A 19719-nucleotide genomic window follows, 5' to 3' on the forward strand; every position below is an offset into this window, starting at 1 on the left:
AGGAGCTAATGGAATCTGTAGTCTCTGAACTACATTTCCCACTAGGACCAGTGTACGCTGAAGAATGACCAGACGTAAGAAGAATCAGGACGATGAGGCTCATAGTCAAGAGGAAAAGTGACCAATTGGAAAAGATTCACAGATAACTTCGATGTTGGAATTGGCAGAGGGGTTGTATAAAATAACTGTTGGGAAGATGGATATAACGCATAAAGATTATAGAATCTTTTTAGGAGAATTTTAGAGAAGATTTTGGGACCCTAAAAAGAAACCAAACGGAGCCAGGCTGGTGTGGTTCAGTGGTTGAGCATCGCCCCATAAACCAGGAGGTCAGGGTTTGATTCCCAGTCAGGGCACAGGCCAGGCTTTCAGTCTCCATCTCCAGTAGGGGGCGAGCAGGAGGCAGCCGATCAATGACTCATCATTGATGTTTCTCTCTCTCTCCCTCTCCCTTCCTCTCTCTGAAATCAATAAAAACATATTAAAAAAAACCAAAACAAATGGAAATTGTAGAACTGAAAAAATGCAATATTTGCAATTAAAAGTTCATTGATTAGTATTAGCAATAGATTGGATAATATAGAAGAAAGGATCAGCGAACTTGAAGAATGATTAATAAATTTACCCAAACTGAAGGACAGAGAGAGAAAAAAACACATAAAAAAAAAAAAAGACCAGGTTCCAGGGATTCAGGCTACCACAGTGGTCACTTGATTTTGACAAAGGCCGCCACATGGACAGATCTGCAAAGCTTTGTATTGTGTGAACGAAGCCAGGCACAAAACATATGTATGAATGATTCCATTTAGATGACACTCTGGAGCAGGAAACACTAAGCTATGGTGACAGAGTCGGAGCAGGGCTGCCTCTGAAGGATGGGTGGGTTGACTGCGGAGGGGCCACCAGGACGTGTTGCAGGGTGAAGGAAATGCTCTATGTCCTCAGCGAGGTGGTTGCTCTCTAGGGTGACCAGCAGCCCAGGTTTATTTGGGAATGCGGGGCTTCCTGAGATGTGGGGCTTTAGATTTTAAAACGGGGTAGTTCCAGCAGAATCGGGACCAGTTGGCTGCCCTATGATATGTGCACATACACATTTGTTAAAACTCATAGAGGTTTTGTGTTTTATTTAAGCATATTTTTATTGATTTTTATTTTTAGAGAGAGAGGAAGGGAGAGGGAGAGGGAGATAGAAACACCGATGGGAGAGAAACATCAACATTGATCAGCTGCCTGTTTCCCTTCTGCCGGCGAACCCCATTTCCCACGTCCCTTCTCCCTGTGAGCTTTCTTTCCGAGGCCCATGGTCATGGGGTGTCTATAACCCATAGCCCAGAGCCCGGCGATTCCGGGCTGTTTGGATCTGCCCGTTTCCACTTGGTACCGCGCAGGGGTCCTGGTTGCAGGCAGGTTGCGCGCAGCCTGGCCGGGCGCGGACGCCGCGTCCCCGGGGAGGCGAGGGAGCCGAATTCACCGGCTCCTCTGCTGCCACAGGTGCGGGTGAGCTCACGTGGCTTCTCCCCCAGGAGGCACCGAACTGCTGAGCCACACCCGCCTCTATCGGTTACTCAGCCCCAGTCCTGCGAAGCGGAAATTGAGCACAGACGGTCCAGATCTTTTTCATCTTACAGGGAGAGGCTCACCATATTTTTGGCAGTGGCTTTTAAGAGCACTTCATGTCCTCGATGTTGCAATTCTTAAATAGAAGAAACATTCATCAAGTTTTTGTTATGCTGAGTAACTCTCTGAAGACGTCCCCGTGAGAAAAAAAAAACTCTGGAAATTTCTGTCTCTGCATAAGATAGAATCAAACAATCGAAAGCATTCCAGAGGGGCCTCCGCTTCGCCTGGTTGTGTCTAGGGGTCTGGGCCAAGATGCCCGTGCTCTGTGCCAGCCTCCGATCTATTTTAGGAACATAATAGAAAAATAGTTTGCTACTTACTGGCTTGCTTCCTGTGCTCACGTCCCCAGACAAAGAACGGTTTATGAAAATTTGCTACAAACAATTTATAAAAAACTCAGCTTCGCCTCAAGCAGAACAGAGATTACATGGTTTTCTCCCTGGGAAACATTTTTCTCACCGTAAAATGTAATCACAGTGCAAACAGGAGCGCTGGAAAGCTCAGGTGAAGCCCCAGCCCCTGGGCAGCACCGGGCAGCACCCGGCAGCGTGCAGCGTCCTGTGAATGCGCAAGAGGCACCTGCTCCGCGCAGCGCGTGGCCGGGGGACCAGGGGCCAGCAGGACGCAGCCCCGGCCTCGGCGGGTCTCGAGGCGGCAAACGGAGCCACGAGTCATGCGCGGAAACGCCGCGGTCTCTGCGGGACGATCCGGAAGGACCGCCTGCCCGCGGGCGGATACAATGTATTCCCGCGGGCGGATACAATGTATTTCCGGGGAGGAAACCTGCGGGAGCTGTGCCCTGGCCTCGCTCTTGCGAGTCTCGGGGCCACGATTTCCCCGCCCTCGGGGTGAAGGTGTGAAACCACAGAGGGGTAGCAGGACGCCCCCGTCAAAATCCGCCTCTCTGGTGTGAGGACTAGTCCGAGCTGATTATTTTAAGAAACAGCAAACACAGGAGAAGCTCAGAAAATGGCAGAAGCTGCCCTTTTGCAGGAACAAAACTCGTGAATGAAGGATATCTTCGAGTGCACAGGTGTCTGCCCCTTGGAATGGGGGGAGAAAGCAGCTCCCTGCCACTAGGGACCCTCACCCGTGGAGAAGGCACCGGAGTCTGGAAACACTGCCCCCAGTCCCCTGCCCTTCCTGCTGACCTCCGGTGACTGAGCTCTTCCTGTCTCGTCTTTAGTGAAGACGGCATTTAAGCGGGTGGCTTGGGCCACCTGGGGAGTGACGGACGCCCCCGGGGTGTCTCCCGCGTGTACATGAGTTACACATGTTAACAAACTTTGGTTTGCGTTTCTCTTCTTACTCTACCTTTCATCACAGGGGTCTCAGCCCAGGCCTCAGAAGGAGAGAGGAAAGCTGTATTTTCTCCCTTAAACCGTCCCTGTGTCCGCCCCCAGGACTCCAGCCCCGTCACTCTGAGCGGGACTCTGGATCCTTGCTCTGCACCAGCCCTTCGCTGTTGACCGAAGTCCCTGGCTGCCCTGTCGGGGACAGAGAGGAGACACCCCTCCAAAGCAGGGGGAGGGCCTCTGGCCTTGGGGAGGGTGTGGGGGTGGGACGGAAGGGAGGGGGCTGAGCTTGGGCCAGGGCTGGTCCCAGGAAGGGGGATGGCCCTGAGGAACAAGCCCAGATAAGTGGACAGAGACGTGCTGGTGCCCGACGGAGGGAGGAGAGCACAGAGAAGAGCGGAGACCTGGCTGCACATCCCGGGTACGATCGTGTGCGTTTGTGTCTGTGCGCATTTGTGCCTGTGTGCCTGTGTTTGTGTGCCTGTGCCTGTGTCTGTGTGTGCCAGTGTCTGTGTGTGCCAGTGTCTGTGTGTGCCAGTGTCTGTGTGTACCTGTGCCTGTGTGCCTGTGCCTGTGTGTGCCTGTGTCTGTGTGTGCCAGTGTCTGTGTGTACCTGTGCCTGTGTGCCTGTGCCTGTGTGTGCCTGTGCCTGTGTGTACCTGTGCCTGTGTGCCTGTGCCTGTGTGTGCCAGTGTCTGTGTGTACCTGTGCCTGTGTGCCTGTGCCTGTGTGTGCCTGTGTCTGTGTGTGCCTGTGCCTGTGTGTGCCAGTGTCTGTGTGTACCTGTGCCTGTGTGCCTGTGCCTGTGTGTGCCAGTGTCTGTGTGTGCCAGTGTCTGTGTGTGCCTGTGCCTGTGTGTGCCTGTGTCTGTGTGTGCCAGTGTCTGTGTGTGCCAGTGTCTGTGTGTACCTGTGCCTGTGTGTGCCTGTGTCTGTGTGTGCCAGTGTCTGTGTGTGCCAGTGTCTGTGTGTACCTGTGCCTGTGTGTGCCTGTGTCTGTGTGTGCCAGTGTCTGTGTGTGCCAGTGTCTGTGTGTGCCAGTGTCTGTGTGTACCTGTGCCTGTGTGCCTGTGCCTGTGTGTACCTGTGCCTGTGTGCCTGTGCCTGTGTGTGCCTGTGTCTGTGTGTGCCAGTGTCTGTGTGTGCCAGTGTCTGTGTGTACCTGTGCCTGTGTGTGCCTGTGTCTGTGTGTGCCAGTGTCTGTGTGTGCCAGTGTCTGTGTGTGCCAGTGTCTGTGTGTACCTGTGCCTGTGTGCCTGTGCCTGTGTGTACCTGTGCCTGTGTGCCTGTGCCTGTGTGTGCCTGTGTCTGTGTGTGCCAGTGTCTGTGTGTGCCAGTGTCTGTGTGTGCCAGTGTCTGTGTGTACCTGTGCCTGTGTGCCTGTGCCTGTGTGCCTGGGTTTGTATGTGCCTGGGTCTGTGTGTGCCTGTGCCTGTGTGTGCCTGTGCCTGTGTGTGCCTGTGCCTGTGTGTGCCTGTGTCTGTGTGCCTGTGTGTCTGTGCCTGTGTGTGCCTGTGTGTGCACACGCGTGGTGGAAACATCACCAACTTTCTGCTTCCCAGTTTTGGGCAAGAACTTGTGTTTGTCTTTCTGGGTGGTTGGTGAATGGATTGTGGGGACAGCCATCGAGATGCAGTATATTCAAATTATGTCAGTCCCTGGAGGAAAAGTGTCCATCCACTCACTCACTCCTCACTCGCCCTCTCATCCACTCATTCATTCCTTCACGTGGCCATTTCGCTCTGCGCGAGGCTCTGCCTCAGGTGGGAAGCCGGCGTTTTGGTTTTTCATTTACTAGCTGTTCACACTGTCACCCGCCAATTCCATAAAGATCTGCTGGGCATCCTCTGGGAACAAGGCAAGTGCGGACCCTCCTCCGCCGAGACCGAGGGGAAGCAGAGCTGTCCCTGGGGAACCTGGAAGGTGCCCTTTCTCGCAGTTGCTGCATCTCTTGTAGTTATTGGGGCTCCCACAGTCTCCATTCCTGGAGGAAAGGACCTTCTGCCTTAGAGGGTGCCCCAGCCTCTGCTCCCGTTCTGCCTCCGGGGGACATGTCTCCCCAGCCTGCTTGTTCTGGGGGGGCTGTCTCCTGGCCACAGGAGGGAGGGAGGGAAGTGAGAGCGGAAGCGGCCCAGGTGTGCGCTGCGGCGGCTGAGGTCCGAGCTGAGGGGAGAGGCAGGTCCCGATTTCCCGTTACTCTCTCGGGGGCTTACGCACATGGTGTTAGCACAGCATTTGTATATTGCTGATGTAACTTAATTCTGTATTATCTTTTAACTTTGTGAAGGTTTATTTGGCCTCCTCAGTAGACAGTAAGCTCCCTGAGGGCATTTCCACGTGGCCCCGTAAGTCTCGGGCACAGTCCTGGGGATGGGGAGGTTTTGGATACTTTCTGTCTCAGTCCCAGAGGCCTGGAAACTGGGGTATCCCGGATTTGATTTCCTCAGGAGGCTCTGGGGGAGTCTGCTCCGTGCCTCTCCCCAGGCTCTGGTGGTCACCGGCAATCCTCGGTGTTTCTTGAACACGAAGTCCTCCTCTTGGCCCAGGAACCCCCAAAGGACCGGCCTGGGGCAAGTGCCCAGTTTGCTTTTCATGGAGGGAGACCCACACAGAGCATGCCGGCCACCCTCCTCATGAATGTTCGTGGCACCCAGTGTTGTGGGTTGAATGGATCTGCCCTAGAATTCATGTGTGGGAGACCTGACCCCTAGTGTCTCAGAGTGTGACCCTGTTTGGAGACAGGGTCTTTGGAGACAGGGTCTTCACAGAGGTGATCAAGTTAAAGTGGGTCATTAGTGTGCCCTAGTCCAATATGACCTGTGTCCTTATACAAGGGGGAAGTTAGGACAGAGGCACACTCAAGGGGAGAGGCCATGTGGAGATGGAGGCAGACATGGGGGTGATGCTTCTACCCCCAAAGATCTCAGCTTCGCCGGCATCTGGAAGAGGCCAGAGACAGTCTCCCTCAGGGCCTCAGGAAGGGCCAGTCCTGCCCACGCCTTGATCTCGACCTGGGAGGCAATCCATTCCTACTGTGTTGAGCCGCCCACATTGGGGTACCTTGTGACAGCGGCCCTAGTGCCCTGATACACACAGTGGTCTCACTTTTTACGGGACGGGGCTTTCACTCCCCCTGCACCTTCCTTTACTCCCGCCCGGCTCCCTCTGGATGTGGCTGTGAGCATCTTGGTCGAGTCCCTCTGCGTCTCCCGCACGCTCGCCCTTGGTGAGGACTGGGCACAGCAGCCTGCGGCCTCTGCTGCTGGTCGTGTCCCCCATGGCCGCCCAGGAGTGGGATGTGGCCCCTCCAGTGAGCCTTGAGGCTTGAGGGTCAGGGTGGGGGCTGGACACTGGGGTGGGTCCCTTCCAGGGCCTCTTTCCTGGGGAGGTCACTCAGGAAATACAGCGAACGTCGAGGACCCGCTGAAAAGGAAAAGGGAAGGGAACCCCATAGCCTGGAGCCCAGACGAGCCTGAAGCACAAGTAGGTCAGGTCTCAGGTGTCTGTCTGAACGGAGCTGAACGCCCCCTCACTCTCAGCGTTGATTTCTCACGTGCGCCCCTGTGTGCCGGCCGCCTGGGCACGGGGGTGGGTAATTTTACCCTCAGAATTGAGTGCAGTGAACAGCAGCCGGTGGACTAAGGAACTGAGGCGTTTCCTCGACACTGCCCTCGGGGACCGCAGCCTGGCCGCGGCCGCCCTGTCCTGACCCCGGGCACATTCCCGGCGCCTCCGGAGACGGCGCTGTCCACGCGCCCAGCAGAGGTCTCCGCGGGGCGTCCGCTCGCCAGGCCGTGGGCATCGCGAGCCTTTCCCGAAACACCATCCACAATATTCCGTCCAGGTGACAGTCCCCAGGCAGGCGAAGAAACAGGGAAATGTGACCCCCCGTCAGGAAATAAACCAACCAGTCTCTGGAGCCAGACCCCTCACTAACCGGAGACTGGAATTAGTAGACGAGGGGTTGAAAATACTGCGGTAAAAACGGCGAAGATTCCACAGGGAAAGGCCCACACAACGGGCGCAGAAGCGACGAATTTCAGGAGAGATTTAGAAATTCTCAAAAAGAACCAAACGGAAATCACGGAACTGAAAGATACGATGTAATTACACTTAAGAAACCAGTAGTGGCGTTAGACTGGGAGGCTGAAAACACTGGATCGAATGGGCTGGAGGAGGGGGAGAGGCAGGAGCCGGGAGGGAACCGGCGGGGAGCACGCGGGAGAGCTGAGTGGACCGGCCGGCGACCGCGCTCAGCCAACGGCCCGGGCCCTGACCCAGGAGCGGGACCGAGGAGCCCACACTCGGCCCCGGGGCCCCTGACAGGGGATGCACTTTAAGCACAGAGACACAGGAGGCTGGGAATCACAGCCGGGACCCGCGCTGGCCCTCCCGGCCTGGGGGCCGCCCTGCTCCCTCTGCCCCCCCCTGCCCGGCACCCCTCCTCCAAGGCCGCTCAGCCCCAGAGGCCAGGAATCCGGGGGGCTGGAGACCCCCGCCGGGCGGGACGGCAGGGAGGGGGAGGAAGACCCCAGTCGGCCTTCCCCCCTGAGGACTCGCTCAGAGCCCCTCCTCCTCTTGGCCTCTGGGCAGCTTTCTCTTCCGTCCACCTGTCTGTCCACCCGGATGTCAGCATTCCCCCTGGGAGGAGTCTCCCTTGACCCTCCCCTTTCCACCTGGCCAGGTGAGCGGGTCTCTTCTGCCTGTGCCCTGTGCTCCTTAGGACCGGATGTGACCTGGGGTGGCCACCTCTGTGTGGGCACTGTCCTGTCCCCCTGGCCCCGGGTGCCCGGGGCAGGACTTTCCTCTGGCCTGCTCTGCCCAGCCTGGCCGGCAGCCAAGCACCAACCCATTGTTGAGCGGAAGAATTTCACTCAGAGCTCAGAATCCCTGCTGGAATTTTCCATTCAGATAAGCGAGGCTGAAAGTTGGGGCGAGGCAGGCCCCCCTCCCTCGGCAGATAAGAGATCCTGGGAGACTGGTACCTCAGATAACGATCGCACGAAGAGCACCACCCTTGACCACAGCTCCGTAGGGAAGCCCCAAGGAGGCGGGGGGCCCCCTTCCCCAGATCCACAGATCAGGGCCACTAGGCACGTCCACTGGGAAGGAGACACGTGACCAATCTGAGCCGCCCGGGGTCCTTCACAAGGAGCAGGGGCCGTGGGTGTGGTTGGAGTGTGTGCCACAAGCCCTGAGACCTGCTGCAAAAATCTCAGGAATGTTTGTGCCATGGTGCAGCAGGCTCGGGCGGAGCGGCCGGGAGGGAGGCGGGGGAAGTTATAAAAGGCTGGGCTGGCCGGAGAGGAGCCAGGTGCACGGCCACCTTGGGGCCGATGACCCGTCGCTGTCACATCTGAGCTGAGACTCAAGAGTCTGTGGGTGGGGGTGTCGCTGAGATTCTTCAGACATGGGGCAGGTGCTAGGACCACACACTCCCCAAGGGCCCTCCCGGCTCCAGAACTCCGTAATTCTGCATTTCTTTTGAAAGGGGAATGAGCTGAGAGCCGGCCACCTATACTCGCAGCCTGGTTGAGTGGCGCGGGGGGATCTCCCCCTGTGACTGTCGGTGTAGGACAATGGTAAGGTGCCCAGACAGTCTAAAGTCCGTATACCTGTAAATAACAAACTTTATCACATTGCTTAGGTGTCATTTTTGCCTAATTCCCATGACAGGCTGGGGTGTGCACGTCACTGTGCCCGGGTGGGTATGGTCGGGAAGCCTGTGTCGTCTCCACCCTCCCTGCCTGGCACGGCCCTTTGCAGGGGAAGGATCCTCTGATTGCAGGTGAGGGCTCAGGTTATTCCCTCTGGTGGGTGGCTCAGCGCTGAGATCAGATCACTGTGGCCGGTGGCAGGCAGTGAAAGGAGGCAGGGAACCTCTGGCCCAAGGCCCTGGCCTGGAAGGCGAGGAGACAGGCTGGGCAGGCACCCCTGAGACCCAGCAGTAAGGAGCCCCAGCTCCCTGAGAATCTGAGCTCAGTCTCCATGGGTCCTTGGGCCTCTCAGGGTGGGGAGGGGTGGTGTGGGAAGGGGCTGTTAGGTTGCTTGGGGTCAGCCTGAGCCCGAGGCCCCTGGGGCGGTTTCCCTCTATGTCTACCTGGGTGTGGCTTGCCTTCCCCTGTGTGCTTTGGCTCAGACACTGGGGTAGGCGGGATTCTGAGATGGCTCCCAGGATCCTGGCCATGAGGGCCCCACAGAGGAACAGTCAGGTTGGAGGGTGACAAAGCTGGCAGATGGCATCAGAGACCTATAGCCCCTGCTCCCAGGTGGCCACCAGCCAGGACCTGTCATCTGACTCGGGCCCCACCCACCTGGCCGGCCTCCGGTTGCAGGTGCAGGCCCACAGTGCAGGCCCGCGGGGCAGGCCACAGGAGCTGGCTCTCGCTGTCTGTGGAAGGACCCAGCTCACCTGTCTTCTCTCCTGGGCTGCTGGCAGCCCCATGGGCAAAGCTGCCGGCAGCCCCGAGGAAGGGGCAGGGAGACGCGCTGAAATGAGGCCTTAAGGAAGCTCAGGAACCCTGAGCATTGGATGACAGCAAACACCTGACAGGAGGCTCATTTCCGGCTGGGTGCCCAGGTGCTCCTGCCCCAGGTGACCACATGACTGTTGGACCTTGCCCTGGGAGCCTGGTGGAAGGAAGTGACCTTAGGGGACCAGGGAGTGGGGCTGGGCACCGCCTCGGGCAGAGACCGCGGCTTCTACCTGATCTCTGTGGGAGCCCAGCCCCCCCTCCCAGCTGCTCTGGCGGCCTCGCTGCCTGGTGAGGGCAGCCGACCTTTCCCCAGGACACGGGAAACAGGTAGGGGCCCTGCAGGCCCCGGTGATGACGGGCTGTCAGGCTCCCTGGAAGTGACCAGGCCTGGGGACACGTGAGTCATTGTTTAAACTTTTGTGCACTTGGCAGAGAGTGTGTGTGTGTCTCTGTGTGTCTGTGTCTCTGTGTTTGTGTGTGTCTGTATCTATGTGTGTGTGCCTGTGTGTGTGTGTGTGTCTCTCTGTGTGTCTTTTCCTGTACCCACACATGAACAGTCACCAGGGCACGGTGGGGAAGGAGTCTGTTGGACTGAGGGCCACCGTGCCGTGTGGGATCCAGGTTGGGGAGGTGGGGTCCTGGAAGGAGATTCCTACTGAAGCTGCAGTGAGTGAAGTGCTCAGTGAGGAGGAGTCAGATGCTCCACTGATACAGGGACATCTCGGGGACGCCTCACAGGGATCTCGGGGTTCTCTGCGCACAGGGAGGGACACCCACGAGGGACGAGGGGCACCTGACAGGAGACTCGGCAAGCCAGGCCCTGCCCCGGAATGTCCTCCCCCCAAAAGAGGACTTAGGTCTGCAGTCCCTTCTCCTTCCTTGCTGGGTGGGAGGCGGGCTGTAAGGAGTGAAAGGCCCCGGGTCAAGGTGCCGGAGGGTGTCTGTCTCCATGAGCCGAGCTCAGGGGTCTGCAATCCCCTAGGGCACTGCTCACAGGGACTTCAAAGCCTCGAACTGATTAAGCCTGGAGGCGGGTCAGGCCTCGCATTTTCAATTTTCTCTTTGAACAGAGGGCTTCAGCCTCTGATTATCGGAATATACAACCTGTAATCACACAAAAAATTATACATGACAATGCTCACCGAGTCTGATTCCTTACGGAGAATAGAATTAAAGCTTAGCAAAGATCTAGTGGTAGGAAAATGGCCCAGCAAATTGAACAGTTGTAAGAATGTTACATGCTCATTAAACATGCATAACATGTAGCAAGGTGCAAAACCGCCTTTGGTCTGTGTTGGTGTTTTAAAGGTAGGATACAAAACTGCGTGCTGAAACTGGGTTTCAGTTTGTTTTTAAGATTCATAAAAATAAACTAGAAGAAAGTAGGCAAATGCTAATCCTGATTGAATTAAGGGTATGGGATTTTGAGTAATTTAAATTTTCACATTGACCATGATATGTTTATATTTAGAGTAAAATAATACTTTTCAACAAACAGATGTATCGTTGCCAAAGGAGTAGGACACGGCACAGGGACTTTCAGAAATGGTCTGTGCGTCCATAGGCCACCTGCTTTGGTTAATCCAAACATGTTTTGGGCTAAAGATTTTGTTGACTCGAGAAGAGTTTTATTAACTGGTACAAAAGGATAGCAAGGAGCGCTTGAGGATAGCACGTCCTGCAGGTGTGCCAGGACTTTCTGTGCAAAACTGCCACACAAGCCAAGGGGCCCTCTGCTCCTAAGCGCCGCCTTGAGTGCTTGCAGCGAGAAGCGAGGTGGGGCCGGGGAGGCGCGGAGAGCTCGGGCTCCACTCTGAAGAAGCGTCCCCTTGACTGGCTGTGAGATGGCGCAGGTTCGGGTCTGATACGTTCGTCTATTGCGGTGCGATGGCCACACAGCGCCGGCTGGCACCTCCCCCCGTCGCTTAGTCCCTGCTCTTTTGTGGTGGGAACACTGCAGGTCTGCTGCTCTCTTAGCAGCTCCGGGGATGAAACACAGCATCTCAGCTGTAAGGCCAAGCTGCTCCTGAGGCCCCCGGAACTCACCCGTCTTATAACGGGGTGTTCGTACCGTTTGGCTCACATCTCCCATCTCTCCCAGCCTCTGGGAACCGTCGCTCAAGCCTGTTTCTCTGCGTGCAGGGGGAAAAGCAGTTTATAGTTAGGACTTGGTACCGAGGTCACGGTCTTTGGTGGATGAGTCCCGAGGGGGGGGGCATTGCACCGCGGGGGCCGGATGCGGGAGCGTGTCCCTCGCTTTCCCTGGTGGTGACGTCACGCCAGGGCTGGGTGCCCCCAGTGTGCACGCGGGGGCCGCCGTCAGGCTTCTAGTCCTGCCTTTTGTCTTAGAGGCGCTGCTGGCCTCCCAGTAAGGTGGGGTAACCCTGGGCCCCCTGAGGCCTGTCACTGAGCAGCCACCGGAGGGTCTGTGCAGCCCCGCGTGCAGGGGCCCCTGGGCGCACCCACCCATTAGGCTCGCTCAGCTCCCCTCCTCACCCCGCACCCGGGCAGGGGGCCCTTAGACTGGGTACCTTCCTGCTTTTCTTGGCCACTCGAGCTAAGCGGCTGGAGGCCCTTCTGCTCTGCAGTTCCCTGCCTGCCCAGCTGCCAGGGTGTGACCGGCTGTGAAAACCAGGTTCTGGAAATAGCACCTCTGTCCAGTGAGGGCCTCTTGCTAAGTGAGTCCTGTGCATGTTTAGGAGGCATTTATGGAGCACCTACTGTATGCTCCGTGACTATCGCCCGTGTGGCCTTAAGTGGCTGCAGCCCAGGGAGAGAGAAGATATTAACAAAATAATTATATAAATTAAACCTCACTAGAGGTTAGAGCCTAGAGAGAGAGACACGTCGTTAAAAAGTTAATTCTACGACTCAAGGTAGAGTTGAACCTGAGAGTTTCACGGGAGAAGGGGAGCCGGGAAGGGGCCCCGCGAGGCCTGTTTTATGAACTGCTATTTATGGGGATGGACGCAGGACCCGGGCCGGGCTGGCAGCTGCGGGACCGGAGCGGAGCCTGCGGCCCCGGGGAGATTTGTGTCAATCTGGGCAGGGAGAAGGGAGCGGATCAGCAGCCCCTTCCCAGAGGCAAACCCCGGTTTATTTGACGGGGAAGTTGGTGGAGGCTATCAGGTGATGTCGGACGTCAACACGACACTCGTCACCTCTCCCGGGGCTTCAGGGGAGTCGGCCTTGCTGAGTCCCCAGGGCTGTAAATGTCACTCCTGTCTCCAGCTGGCTCCTCGGGTGTCTACCCACCTGCTCAGGTTGTTTACTTTACGTTGCCTTTGAGTTTCGTTTTCCACCAGGGGGTCAGAATCTGTGGACCGAATCGCCTTGAGGTCTTGCACGGGTGGGTGGGCTGGTTCTCAGAGAGCAGGTGCCCCTCCCAGGACCCTCACCGGGTGGCCATGGATCTGTGGAAGGCTGGAGTCCAGGGCACCCCAACACCCCGACAGGACCAGGCAGGCCTGGGCAGGCCTTGACCCGGGGACTGCCTAGAGACTGCTCCCGGCTAATTCCCAGCTCAGACCCGTCTCCCTCCCAGGTCACGCTTCTGTTTCAAGCTCCAAGAAATTGTCCTCAGTCAAATATTTCAAAACATGGATCTTTTGAGGGGTCATTTGCCTTTCCCTGTGTTTCCACAGGACCCTGTGTTCCCTCCCGGCCTCCCTCCTCCTTCCTCTCTCCCCCTGGTATTTATTGAGCACCTACTATGTGAGAGGCACTGCTACCGCCTGATGAAACGGACAAGATCACAGCAGCGGTCCTCAGCCTCGGCAGTGAAGGGCACCACGGTGTTGCCACCTTGAAGCCCCCTTTTGGGGAAGACAGGCAGCCCGTAGGGTGACCGGCCCGCCGCGGTCACTGCTCAGAGCGTGTGGCCGGTTCCTGTACACCGGTCCCTGCCGGGCACAGCCGATAGGCCTCCCACACACCGCTGCTCAGGACACTCCTCCCGACACAGCTCCCGCCCTGCTTCCAGACGGGGGGAGGGGGCCAGAGCGGAGCAGGGCTGCCGCCCGAGCCTCTGACCTGGAGCTCGTCCGTCCGTCTGTCCCGGGGGGACCCCGCGCTGAGGTTACTTGGTGGCAGACGGAGGTCGTGCGTCTCCGCAGGGCATGGCGCAGGCGGACGGGGCGCCCGGGCCGGGGGCAGGGCAGCCCTACGTGTTCAAGCTGGTCCTCCTGGGCAGCGGCTCTGTGGGCAAGTCCAGCCTGGCTCTGCGCTTCGTGAGGAACGACTTCAGGAGCATCCTGCCCACCGTGGGATGTGAGTGACGGACGACGCCCCTCCTCAGTCTCCTAGGGGAGGCGCCGGGGCCCCGACCGGGCGGGGGCACAGGGGGGCCGGGGTCCACTCGGGGCGGACGCACCGGCTCTCAGCCGGGCGGAGACCTGAGCCTCCCGTTCCAGGTGCGTTCTTCACGAAGGTGGTGGATTTGGGCGCCGCGTCTCTGAAGTTGGAGATCTGGGACACGGCTGGCCAAGAGAAGTACCACAGCGTCTGTCACCTGTACTTCAGGGGTGCCAACGCCGCCCTGCTGGTGTACGACATCACCAGCAAGGTAGGGCTCGCCGGGCGGCTGCACCCCCTTCCCGAGCACGGCCTGCGCTCTCCCAGGCCCAGGGACGCCCTCTCCCTGTGGGACCGGCCTGTCCCGGGGCTTTGTGGTAAGATCACAGCCTCTCAGGAGCCCTTCAGTGGCGGCTGGCCACCTCCTCCAGGAAGCCCTCCTGATAGCCCCTTCTTCTGCATGGGTGGGCTTGTGCCCCCCAGGTCCTCCCAGAACACCCTGCACCACTACTCACTGTCACTCGGGACTCCTCGGGCGCCCACTGATGATGAGGGGGTGTCACAGGAACAGGGCGCACACCCCCTGGCTGCACATCCCACACACAGAGTTTCATCTGGGAGGGAAGCAGATGGACCTGGTTAACTTTGCTGGAGGGAGGGAAGGGGCCACGGGGGGCCCAGGGCAGGATCCCCACTACCTGGGCACTGCTGATGGGGTAGGAGCCCCCTGTGGCCCAGACCACCGGAGGCGGGAGAGGGAGCAGACTCCCTCCTCGGGGGACACAGCGGCCCTAGGGGGTGGGGGGTCTGTCACATGGCCAGTAGGATCACAGGACGTTTGACACAACGTGGCCATCGACGCCTGCGTTCTCTTTGCGGGTTTAGCGGGTGAAGGCCGCCCACAGGTTTTCTCAGAGGCCTTTCTTTTTGCTCTGGGAGGATTCCTTCCGCAAGGCTCAGCAGTGGCTGAGGGACCTGGAGCGGGAGTTCCTCCCGGGGGAAGTCGTGGTGATGCTGGTCGGCAACAAGGCGGACCTCAGCGAGGAGCGGGAGGTGACGTTTGAGGTAGGACCCCCGCCGGGACCCCAAGGCAGGTCCCACGGCTGCCGCTTGGGCCTTATGGTCAGGAGGCAGCTGGTCAGCTCGATCCCACACAGGCTGGAGGCAAAGTGAAACAAAACCCCAAACGAAAATATGACCCGAGCCACGTGTGGCTCTTAAAAGTATAAGAAAAAATGTGTCGGCCAAGGTTCTTAGGGACTCTCTGTGGTTTTTGTGGCTGTTTTCCCAGGAGGGGAAGGAGTTTGCAGAGACCCAGAGACTGCTGTTCATGGAGACCTCGGCCAGGCTCAACCACCAGGTGACCGAGGCCTTCAGCGCTGTGGGTGAGTGACGGGCCCCAGGGGAGCTGCGGTGGGGCCATAATGGGCTCTGCCTCCTCCGGTCTCCTTTTCTGGCATCCTGGACCCCATAGGATGTCCCTGGGACTGAAGGGGAGCGGGAGAGTCAGGGATGAGTTTCTTGCCTCCAGTGAATGTCAGCGAGGGTGGGGTCCCTGGACTGGGGTGTGAGTCCATCCCCCCTTCTGTGCCCACAGCCGGAGAGCTGCTGCGGAGGGCAGAGAAGGAGGGCCAGACGCCGCGGGGCGATGCCCGGCTGGACCTGAACCCCAGGCCCACGGGGCGGGCCAAGTGCTGCGCCCGCTAGAGGCAGCCACGGCCGCTGCGGGAGGGGCCTTGGGGGGAGCCCCTGCCCGCCCCTGCCGGTCCTCGGGGGGAGCCACCGCCAGCTCCGAGCCGACAGTGGCGCCTGATTCTGATTCGCTGTTGATGCTCCTACTTCCTGGGTGCCCGGGAGTTGGCATCTCTCAGGAGGACCGCTTCCCGAGTCATTCGGGAGAGGATGGGTGTCAGTGACCTCACCTCCTGCACCCAGACACGGACTGAGTCCCGAATGCCCCGGCCTGGCTTGCCTGCCCCGGCCTGGCTTGTCCCCTCTGCTGCTCCGGACTCGGAGGAGTGACACGGGTCAGTGGGAATAGGGACTTGGTGTTGGGCAAGACCCACCTGCTCCTGGGAGTGGGCAGAGGACAGAGCAGGCCCAGGGGAGGTGGCAGTGCCAGGGGGAAATGGAGTGACCGTGACAGGGCTGGGCCCCTCTTCACTGGGTCTCAGAGGGGTTCCCCGGGAGGGACAAGGCTGCCGGAGGGCTTGGGGTGGGGGGGCCTCTCTCTGGCTGTGAATCTGACGATGCCAGGCTGGTGCCCTGTGAACTCGTGAAGATGCAGCCTTTTAGCCAGAGGTGTAAATTGTGCCATTTACATGTTTTTCCCCCCAAAATTAAACCGCTTTCTTTAACCTGGTCTCTGGTGCGTTTGCAAGGTGGGGGTTTGTGAGTGACTCGGGGGGCAGCAGGCAGTGATGCAGGTGGCCCAGGACATCTCTCTGATGGTGACCCTCGTGCGTCCGCCTGGTCACTGCCTGTGCCCCTTCCCAGAGGCCAGGCGGCTGTGGGGTGTGAGCCCTGAGGCAGGGAGAGGTGCCACGGGGCTGCTTTTGGGGGGTGATGTTGGCTTCTATCCTTCCCTCTGGGACTAGCATAAGCAGGTTTGAAACTTTAAATAGGACGTTGTTACATCTGGAAAAGGGGAGCGTCACTGTATTGACCGTGAGGATGGTCAGAGGGACACATGGAAAACCTCCAGACCCGCTGACTTTGAACTTCTTGGCATCCAAAGGGCAGCAGCCTTTCTTGGGGCCCTTCCTGTCTGCTCTCTGCTCTCGTCGACCCCTGTGGGACCATCAGCCTGGACCTGTGGCTCCCGGATGAGGGGCCCTGGCAGGGGCTTCACCAGCATGAAGGGGCCCGGCGTTGTCTAGGCTCCATCTCCGGAAAGTGACCCCAGTGTGGCTGTGTCCCTGCTAAAGGTCACAGCTCCCCTCAAGGGGACCCCCCGGGTTCTGGCTGTGCTCCCTCCCTCACCCATCAGGCCAGGTGCCTGGAGCCCCCCTGCATCTCACCGGGTGTTGTCCTAACGGGGGGAGCGGGGCTCCGGAGACGGGACAGCCCAGGGGGCCCCCGATTCACACTCCTGGTGCTTGTTCTAAAAGACGCTTCTGTGACCCTTCTAGACAAAGGCGGAGCAGCTGTCTCAAGGCTTTTTCTTGTCATGACCTTCGAGAAAAGCTAAGGGATAGATAAAGGGCCTGCCAGCTTGGTTTCCACTCAGTTTTTTCCGTAGACGATTTCACAGGAGAAACCTGACTTACTCCCCCGTGTGTTGCAGTTTCTGGCTGTGGCCAAGCTGGACAGCTTTTCACGCGATTAGTCCCTTTGCCCCCCCACCGGCCCAGCAGGGCTTGGACCTTCCTGCCCCAGCCGTGGGACCCGCCTGGAGGCCGTGGCGGCCAAGGCTGCCCCTGGCCGCGAGATGGCGACCTGCCCTCGCTTAATTGAGGCCGCTGGAGCTCCAGGTGGCGCCTCCGTTCCCAACAGGCGTCCAGAGGGATTTCTGAGTTGCTGGGATGAAAGCGTGGAAGTGCCGGTGGCGCTGGCAGGACGCCCGCACATCTACGCCTGTTTTACTCCCGTCTCGTGCGCTAGCGCCGCGGTTAGAATCTGTTACTCAAACGCCCTAGACTCACTTCCACCAGCCCCCCCTCCCCGTGGATGGGGCCCGGGCTCTCCATCCCCTCCCTCTGGGCTGCTGGGCTCCGAATGTCCTTCCTGTTTGTCACCACACAGACGTGAGTAAACGAGGCCAGCTGCTTTTATTAGGATCGAAGGGAAAGAAGCCCCTGGAGGGGGCACAGGGTTGGGGGAGGCTGCTGGAGTCACTCCTCCTGCTGGGGGCTGTCACCCACCCTGGGAGGGCTCAGCGCCTCCTGCCAGGGGGAAGCCGCCCTCTGGTGCCACAGGCTCAGCTCGGGGACATCCCTCAGGGCCGTTCTCCGGCCGAAGCGGCCCACAGGCCTGATTCTGCGGCCCATGTACCAGGCAGGATCGAGGTCCGGGGCTGAGAAGCAAAGGTGAGAACAGTCACGACCCACGTCCCCTGGTGTGCCCGGTGTCCTGCCGTGGGTGCCGAGGTCCCCTGCTCCTGCCTGGCAGGTGGCAGGGCCCAGCACACATGCTCCCCGTGGGCCCTTGAGCTCACTGCTCCTCCGTGTCCCAGGCCGGCTGGAACCCACCCACCCAGGAGGGGCCTCTGGCGGGCCTGGCGAGGCCATTCCTGGGTGGTGGGTGGCTTTGAAAACAGGAATCCAAACTCACACCAGGACCAACGACCACTCCCCTTCCTGCACTCCCACCCTGCCAGGGGTGAGTAAAGCCTGCGGGGCCCCAGGCCACCCTGGTGGTGGGAAGTTACCCCTCAAATGTGTCCTGGGCAGGGACACTGGGAGGTGGATGACAAAGCCCCTCTGGGTTGGGGACTAGTGAACAGTGAGCCAACCCCCCCAGAGCTGGGGCACTTAGCAAGGGTGTACCCCAGGTTAGGAGATGGCCCTGGGGGTAGAGAGGTGAAGGGGCAGGTGAGTGACCCCTGGTCGGGGGGGGGCACTCACTGCGGGTCTCCATGGAGCGCTGGTGGGCCCCGCTCGCTGCCCCCCGCAGGGCCAGGCCCAGCAGCAGCAGGCACAGCAGCCAGGCCTGCAGCACCTTCAGCCCCCTGGCTCCTCGCCAAGGCCCCGCCGGGGGTGGGATGCCACCTGGAAGGGCACGGCCCGGGGCCGAGGGGCGGCAGCAACGTTACACACTCGTGGGGGCCGAGCACACAGCCGGGAGCCCTCGGTCGCCGGTGCCGCGTGTGGGAGAGAGGGTGCGCCTGCATGTGTGTGTGCACACGTGTGAGGTGCGTGCACGTGTGTGCGTGCGTGTGGGGGGTGGGTGTGCATCCCCTGCTCTGTGAGGGGTGGGCATAGCAGGCTGTCCGGCAAAGCGCCCGCCTCCCGGGACCCCATTCTGTCCTCTGCACGGCGAGCAGTGAACGAGGCGATTGTGTCCGTCACGTGGGCGCTGACCCTACGTCGTCCGTGAGCTGCGGGTGCAGAGAGGGGCTGTCTGGAAGAGCTCAGTCCATCTGTCTGTCTGTGTTGGGGAGTCGGGAGGTATGGGAGGGCCAGCGCCCCCCGTCCTTATCCAGAGCAGCCCCCACCCCGTCCCCGTGACCCCGGGTCCAGTCCCCAGTCTCCAAGCGGAGCCTGCGGAAGGCGGGTCCTGTCATCAGCAGCAGGACAGGCCCCACGGGTGGACGGTGGGCGGAGAGGGCGCTGCGGTAGCCCAGGGGCCAGAAAACGCACTTTGTCCTGCAGGCGGAGGCAGCAACCTGCCTAAACCCGTTCATCCGGCAGAGCCGGTGCTGCAGGCGCCCCACCCTGTCTCCCGGGGGCCCCTGCCCACCTTGGCTTTCCCACCTGTCCCCGAGCCACACAAAGTGCCCTCCATCTGGTGATTTAAAATTCCTTTTCAGAGAGGTGTGGGGTGTCCCACAGGGGGTGGGGGACTCACCCCCAGGAATTGGAGGTGCCATCCCGAGAGGAGAGTGGAGAGACGCCTGCAGACGGGCCGGGACTCACGCCAGGTGGAGGGCGCCTGGCTCCTGATCCCCGGGACCTCCTTCCCCAGGAGGAGATTTTGTCTGTCCACCCGGTGGGCTCCCCAGGTCACCTTCCCCCTTTGCCTCCACCATGGACAGCGCTTGAGCACTGGGGGCCCTGGGAGGGCGGGTGGCCCTCAGACACGCAAAGCACAGGGGGCTGCCCTGCCTGTCCCTGCCTGTCCCGCCCAGCGCCAGCCTGGCCTCGGAGAGCCCGACCCAGAGGGGTTAGCAGAGGCGGACGGCAGCTGAACAGCCCCTGAGCTACTTACCGCAGCTCCCCATGACGCTGGCCAGCGCCGCAGTGTCCTGAGTGTGACTCAGTGGGAGCCAGCTCACCCCCTTTATAGCCCCAGGAGGAAGCGGCCGACCCCCCAGACGCACCCAGTCCCCCCTCCGTCCCCGCCACCCTCCCGGGCGGCACCAGAGCCTTTGTCTGT

General features: G+C 59.7%; 2 protein-coding genes across 4 annotated transcripts; one reads left to right on the forward strand and one right to left on the reverse strand.

The window, feature by feature from the left end:
* The first annotated feature begins 9225 nt into the window (after nucleotides 1–9225).
* Nucleotides 9226–16045, forward strand: RAB17 (RAB17, member RAS oncogene family). Of its 3 annotated transcripts, XR_013999165.1 has the most exons (7): nucleotides 9234–9787; nucleotides 13506–13659; nucleotides 13803–13954; nucleotides 14623–14748; nucleotides 14975–15068; nucleotides 15281–15731; nucleotides 15788–16044. XR_013999165.1 is itself a non-coding variant. In XM_081142349.1 (6 exons), exons 2-6 carry the CDS (start codon nucleotides 13509–13511, stop codon nucleotides 15388–15390), a joined length of 687 nt encoding a protein of 228 aa, XP_080998475.1. In that variant the 5' UTR covers nucleotides 9226–9787; nucleotides 13506–13508; the 3' UTR covers nucleotides 15391–16039. The 3 variants fall into 3 exon arrangements, 2 of the variants coding, with proteins under 2 accessions (XP_080998475.1, XP_080998476.1); XM_081142349.1 differs by having other exon boundaries at nucleotides 9226–9787; nucleotides 14569–14748; nucleotides 15281–16039; XM_081142350.1 differs by having other exon boundaries at nucleotides 15281–16045.
* Nucleotides 16046–17516: 1471 nt separating this feature from the next.
* Nucleotides 17517–19597, reverse strand: PRLH (prolactin releasing hormone; the record flags this gene model as incomplete). The annotated part of the gene is made up of 3 exons (XM_081142358.1): nucleotides 19552–19597; nucleotides 18249–18392; nucleotides 17517–17698 (listed from the first exon to the last, which is right to left on the reverse strand). The coding sequence occupies exons 1-3, from the start codon at nucleotides 19562–19564 to the stop codon at nucleotides 17517–17519; spliced, it is 339 nt and encodes a 112-aa protein (XP_080998484.1). The 5' UTR covers nucleotides 19565–19597.
* Nucleotides 19598–19719: the final 122 nt, after the last annotated feature.

Source organism: Miniopterus schreibersii (genome assembly GCF_964146895.1).
Source record: "Miniopterus schreibersii genome assembly, chromosome: 7".
NCBI lineage: Eukaryota > Metazoa > Chordata > Mammalia > Chiroptera > Miniopteridae > Miniopterus > Miniopterus schreibersii.

Bases quoted from the DNA above. Each gene is read 5' to 3' on its own strand.
- RAB17 (XM_081142349.1), top strand. From the start codon at position 13,509: ATGGCGCAGGCGGACGGGGCGCCCGGGCCGGGGGCAGGGCAGCCCTAC. The intron at 13,955-14,568 runs GTAGGGCTCGCC...TTGCGGGTTTAG, and splicing joins TGTACGACATCACCAGCAAG to CGGGTGAAGGCCGCCCACAG. The intron at 15,069-15,280 runs GTGAGTGACGGG...CTGTGCCCACAG, and splicing joins CGAGGCCTTCAGCGCTGTGG to CCGGAGAGCTGCTGCGGAGG.